A 6425-nucleotide genomic window follows, 5' to 3' on the forward strand; every position below is an offset into this window, starting at 1 on the left:
GTGCTGCTACATGTGTCATCCCAGCTCTGTGTCCGGAAATGTCATGTTGGTAAAACCTGAAATGCACCTTGGTGGGAATACCTGCGCCACGAAAATCAGCAGACAGTCAACATGTGAACGCGATGTGTGACTTTGATGGTCTAGGCTGCAGAAAGTGACAAAGAACATATTAACTAACACAGATGGCCTTTACACGTGTCATGTCAGTAGCCACTACATGTGAGTGAAAAATGTACTAAACATATGCAAGGCACACACACACACACGTTCATTTTCGGAGAGGCGTTGTTCAGCATTACTGGTACAGCATTGCTTCGAGGTTGTTTGGGGGAGGAGGAGGGGAGGGCTTATTTTTGTTTTGCTTTGATTCTGGTGAAAATAAGCACACCTGAACACACACGCATTCATCACTTCTACAGGAATGACTCCATGGCATCGGTTACATTCCTCACATTGCGTTCCCAGGGTCACTCGCTGCACCCACAGTGCTCCATCACCATTGATTTAGGCTCAAGACCCACTAAACTTCCCTGCTTCAGTGTGACTGCCGACATCATTCTTGAAAATATCGCCAAAAAAGAATGTCACCAATGCTGCTGAACTGGGCATGAAGGAACTATTGGTGAATGTTCCGTGGTGTACAATCTCAACAACAACCATAAAACAAGACAAATTATCAAGGAAAATGGGGTCCAGAGGAAGTTAGAGTGAGCAGGCAGAAACAATCCCACAAATGAAAATTCCCTGTGAAGGAAATGACTTGGGGTATTGGGCTTTTTCTTTTTGTCATCTTCTCCTAAAAACAGATCGCGCATGTCACTTCTCTGCTGAGGACACCTTCTGGTGGATCCCCATCAAGCCTACACTCCGGGAAAGTCACCTCCTATCTGCCGCCTGGGCCCCCAGGCTCTGGAAACAGGGCCCAGCTGCTCCGATCACGTTCACCCCCAAGGAATCCCGCCCCTTCCAATACCATGCCTTTTTCACCTGTTCTCACTAAACTTGGTAGGGGCGTATGCCTTCATCCTGCAGCTAAGTGGAATAGCTTTTGGAAACCAGCATCAGGTCCTACATGTCTCTGACCTCCTGGCAAGGACACAACTCAGGTCCCTGTGCTTGGTTGTACTTCGGGCCTCGATATGATTGAAGGAGTGAATTGCATGATAGGTAAATGATGTGCCAATAAAACTGTTGGGGGGAAAAAAGAAGAAAAGATCACATTGCTCCTAGCAAATGTTCTTTACTAAATGAACCCAACAGTCATTAACTGTGAGACCGGAGGAGCTGGACAGTGCCAGTTCCCATCACGGAATGTTTTAATCAAGGAATCAATAGGTCAATCCTGATCAAAAGGGGTGGAATCAGGAAAGGACTCTCAAATTCTTATAGAAGCTAGAAAGTCTTCAAACTATGAACCAAACTTACTCCCTGAAGTCATTTCTAAACCGAACAAGTATTTCACTCAAATTACTGAAGAAGATGCTGTATGCAGCTCTGGGTCCTGGGTCCCACTAGCTGTACAGGAGTAAGAGAGTTCTGTAATGGTAGAATGCTGGGAAGTGAGAGAGAACTTGAACTCCGCCTACCAAGTCAGTCATGTCCTCTGGCGGCTCTGCCTGAGCAACCAAACTGACCTTCTGCGCTGTTGTCGTCTGCAGTGAGGGGACTTGACGTGGACATTGACTCCTAGGAACAGAGTTCACCCAACAAGCCTCTGCAGATGTGGAGAGGTGGTTGTCCGCAGGGAGCACTCCCGAGGGGTCTCCAAATGGTTGTGGGGACATTCTGTTACCCTTCCATTCCATTTTCCTTCCACCTGTTGGAAGCCTCTCCTCACAGCCCAAGACCGAAGACTCACGAGGTCTCACCTTTGCTTACTGAAGTGCTTGTCCCACTGTCTTCTCCTCTTTGGCTTTTCTCAGACATCTGTGTTGGAAATACAGATTAGTCACGCGAGTCCCAGTTGGTTGCTTTTCGTTAATATGAACTCATTAAACGTTAAGGCTCATCAGCAAGGTCTCATTTTAAACGTTTAGTACCATTCAATAATTATTTATTGCATATCTGTCGGTAGGGGCCCCATTTCGATTGCCTTTTAGCAAGACCAAAGTAGAGACAGTGGAAGCTACCCAAATGTTTTGAACCAAGCAAAGTACAATAAGGATTTGAGGAAGCTGGTTTCCGTAGTGTAGTGGTTATCACGTTCGCCTCACAATAAGGATTTGAGGAAAAATACTATCAACACGGTACCATGGGTAAGGAAGCTTTGACATTACGCAGCAATTTGGTTTATGAGCAAAGCTGATCAGATTCCAGATTACTTAAAATTACTTTTTAAAAATCATTTGATCAAGTCACGGTATTGAGAGCTCTTTAAGTAAGATGTCGGATCCAAGAGATACATGCACTCAAGGTCTTTGCCTGCATTTGTGTAATTAGGATCTCCCGACCCCTGAGGAATGTTTTCTGTGAAAGGCAACCATAATGTACTGTCTGTAAATAGGCAGCCAGGATGAGCAGACTTCTTTGACCAGATATCATTTCAACTATTCTGCTCCCAAATTCCATAAGTGCATTTGTCAAATTCTCAGAAAATTATTATGGCAAAGGCACAAAGGTCGAGTCCCTCTTGACAAATGTGTTTCAAGCTTTTTAGAAACTTTCATGACATCCCTGACACGTAGTTCTTACGAGCATCTTCCTATCACCAGGAAATAATCACCCAGAGAAATATTTATCCCAATCTAATTAAAAATGTGGGCTAGCATAAAATTCAAAAGTGGGCAATGGCTACGTAAATTAAACTACAGCCAGGTGAGTGTGGTCATAAAACTTATTGTAGAAGAATGCTATAGCATGAGAAAATAAATGCTATGATAGGAAGTTAAGATTTGGGATGCAAATTTATTATGCCATGTGACCCCAATTTAACTAAACATTTGAAAAGACTAAAGAGCTGAAGAAATGCTCACAGAGTTAGCAATGGTTGGCTTTGCGTCATAGAGCAGTGAGTCTGGGTTTGGGTTTGGGCTTTTCCTTCCAATGTTTCAAATTGTCTACAATTAGAGGTGGGGTATTCAGGACTACTACTTAGATCTCTGGTCCTATCTGATTTCTACAATGGTGGGCAAGCGTCTCTAACAGACATCTCTACCTTTTCGGGTAATAGCAACCATTCTCTGAAAATGCTGAATCCTCTCTTAGGATAGCTCTTTTTAAAAAGTTCTTTAGGAGGGGCTTTAGATATTTTCAATGTAATATGTCAGAAGATGATTACTAAAAGATTACTTTTATAAACCTCAACATTAGTCAAAAACCAAACTCACTGCCATCGAGTTGATTCCAATTCACAGCGACCTTACAGGGCAGGGTAGAACTGCCCCGGTGGGTTTCCAAGACTGTAATGCTTTAAAGGGGTAGAAAGCCTCCTCTTTCTCTCAAAGAGCAGCTGGTAGTTTCGAATCGCTGTAACGGTGGCTATTAGTTCAATGAATTACGCTTCTAGGGCTTCTTTTAACCTAACCGTGAATATGACTGTTAGCTACCATCCATTCCGCCCATGAAAAAGTCACAACTTTGAAACTCTCATGGGCCACTTCTACCCTGCACACATGGGGTTATAGCTCGGAGCCCAACTCCCCCTGATCACACCTAACAATAGCCAGCTTTGGGGTTTATGAACTAAAACCAAACCTAATCCCACCGCTGAAAATGTTAGTTTGATCAACATAATGATTTCATAATAATCTCCATTCCTCTTATATTAAAAATACTTAAGCCCCTCCCAGCCCCCAAAGCACAACACCAAACTCACGGCCTTCAAGTTAAATCTGCCTCTCAGCGTCCTTCTAGGACAGAGTAGGAGCCCTTTGTGTTTCTGGGCCTGTAAGTCTGTACAGAAAGAGAATCGCATCTTTCTCCCACGGAACAGCTCTTCACTGCCCCGCCAAGGCTCCTTCCCTGCCCCAAATAACTTTCTTTCTTTCTCTTTTTACTGTTATTTATTTTGCATGATCCCTGTGTTTTTATCTTTACATTTATGATGTATACCAATTCACAATTGTACACACACACACCCAAAGCAACCAAGAGACTCCCCAAGATAAACTACATTGATTTCCACTGGAGTCCAGCCCCTGCCTGAAATGCCCACGCTCTATCATTCCCTCTTCAGGAATACGGTTCCAGAGGTGACACGTCTTTGTTTCCAAGACTCTCTCACTCGCTGCTCTCCCGCCCCCCTTTGCTCTTTGTCTGTCTCTTCATTCACCCACAAAGGTATTTCCCCCTTCAGTCACTTCTGCAGGTTAGGAGCGTGGCAGTCACGTGGCTGGGTGCCACTGAGATCTTTGGTTCAAGGTTTCTCAAGAGGTCGCAGTGAAGCTTGCAGCCTCTAGAGTGGGGCTGCTGTGTCTCCCTCGCCCCCCACCCAATAACTTTTTTAAAGCATTTTAAAAAGAACTCAAAGTTTTCATATCATTGTTGCTATACCCTCAAAAAAGGCATAGCTGGTTTGTTTTCTGTAAATCTCTCATTATTTCTGTTCAATTCTTTGAATGGGATTTTCTCTCCCCTCACTCCCCACCACCACTTCTCTGTCAGTTTGTCGTACGGTGGTGGCTTGAGTGTTGCTGGGATGCTGGAAACGTTTTCTTTCAAATGGCAGCAGGGTCACCCAAAGAGAATAGGTATCTGCAGAGCTTCCAGACTGAAAACAGGCAATGAAGAAGGGATAGGCGGCCCACTTCAGAGGTATTAGCCACAGAAAACCTTATGGAGAGAATCGAAACACTGTCATACTGAAAACCTCATGAAAGGAGGCAGGACGTTGTCAAAGAGTGCCAGTAGATGAGCCCTTCAGTCAAAGGGCCCTCAAAATATGACTGAGGAATAGCTACCTTCTCAAAGTAGAGTCGAGCATAATGTCGTGGATGGGGTCAAACCTGTGGAAGTCAAATCTTCATCGGCTGATGGGACACAGCTCAACAGGAGAAGAAACAGCTTCAACAATTAATTACTAATCGGATCTTGGGATGTACGAAGTATGACTCTTGGAAAATTGTAAGTTGCCAAAAATTGAAAAGGAGTTCACAAAAATCGACATTCTAGGCATTATGGGTGTGCTAAAGTGGGCTGGTTTTGGACATTTTGAATCAGAGAAGCATAGGACTTACTACACTAGGAATGACAGATTCCAGAGGAATGCTGTTGCATGCATTGTGGAGAAGGACATTAGAAGAGCTACCTTGAAGTATAATGCCATTGGTGATAGGATTATCTATATTCAAGGAAATCCAATCAATCCAACTATTATTCAAATTTAAGCACCAGCATCAAAAGTTAGTGATGAAGAAATTGAAGAATTCCACCAATGTCTGCAGTCTGAAATTGATCAAACATGCAAACAAGATGTATTTATAATTATTGGCAATTGGAATGCCAAGTTGGAAACAAAGAGGAAGAAATAGTAGTTGGAAAATAGGGCCCTGAAGATTGAAATGAAGCTGAAGATGGCATGATAGAATTTTGCCCCCCAGAAGAATTTATTTCAGAGGACAGCACTGAATCTGCAGCTCCAGGAGAGGGACATGCCTGATGAGAGCACACCGGAGCAGATGAAGGGGGAGGAAGAGAGAGTGGAGCACATCCTGACCCACCAAGCCTTGAGGATGAGATTCCCGCTCAGAGCAGCCAGTCCACAGAGAAGACCACATGGCCGGCCCCACTATGAGACACGACATCCCTCACTGACCCATAGCCCTACAGGGAACAACACTGGAGACACGGTGTGGGATTCCCGCCCGATCTATCCCACCACACCGAGGCAAAACTCTAAGGGCGTGGAACAGAACAGCAAGGGGAACAGAGCAACAAGGTCCCCAGGACATACCAAAAATAGACTTTGGGGACAGGGCGTGGCACCCCATCAGACTCGACTGGAAAACACTCCTAAAGGCCAACAAACTGTCCTTGAACTAACTACAAGTTTTTCTTTCTTGCTGTTGTGTTTTCTTTTGTTTTTTTGTCATTGGCTTTTTGTTGTTTTGTTTTGTTTTGTTGGTTGGTTTTGCTCTGTCTTGTTTTTGTTCATGTTATTATCGCCGCAGGTCTGTCTAAATAAGATAGGTTGGATGAACAATCTGGAGGAGAAAACAATTGGACCGACAGTTCTGGGGTACATGGGAGAGGGGAGGTGGGGGAAAGGAACTGGTATTAACAAACCCAGGGACAAGGGAAAAACAAGTGATCCAAATCAGTGGTGAGGAGGGTGTGAGAGGCCTGGTACGGCGTGACCAAGAGTACTGTAACCGAGAGGAACTACTGAAACTCAAATGAAGGCTGAGCATGATAGTGGGACAAGAGGAAAGTAAAAGGAAATAGAGGAAAGAGCTAGGAAGCAAAGGGCATTTATAGAGGTCTAAATA

General features: G+C 44.2%; 1 protein-coding gene across 1 annotated transcript in view; it reads right to left on the reverse strand.

Moving 5' to 3' along the window:
* Nucleotides 1-6425, reverse strand: part of SSMEM1 (serine rich single-pass membrane protein 1) — a 14565-nt gene that overhangs the window by 2189 nt on the left and 5951 nt on the right. The window contains exon 2 of the mRNA XM_004707881.1: nucleotides 1869-1926. Within this exon, the coding sequence (XP_004707938.1) occupies nucleotides 1869-1926 (58 nt within the window). The remainder of the gene's footprint in view (nucleotides 1-1868; nucleotides 1927-6425) is intronic.

The sequence above is a fragment of the Echinops telfairi genome, unplaced genomic scaffold (genome assembly GCF_000313985.2).
Source record: "Echinops telfairi isolate 266 unplaced genomic scaffold, ASM31398v2 ScPeMD7_23;HRSCAF=83, whole genome shotgun sequence".
Lineage (NCBI taxonomy): Eukaryota > Metazoa > Chordata > Mammalia > Afrosoricida > Tenrecidae > Echinops > Echinops telfairi.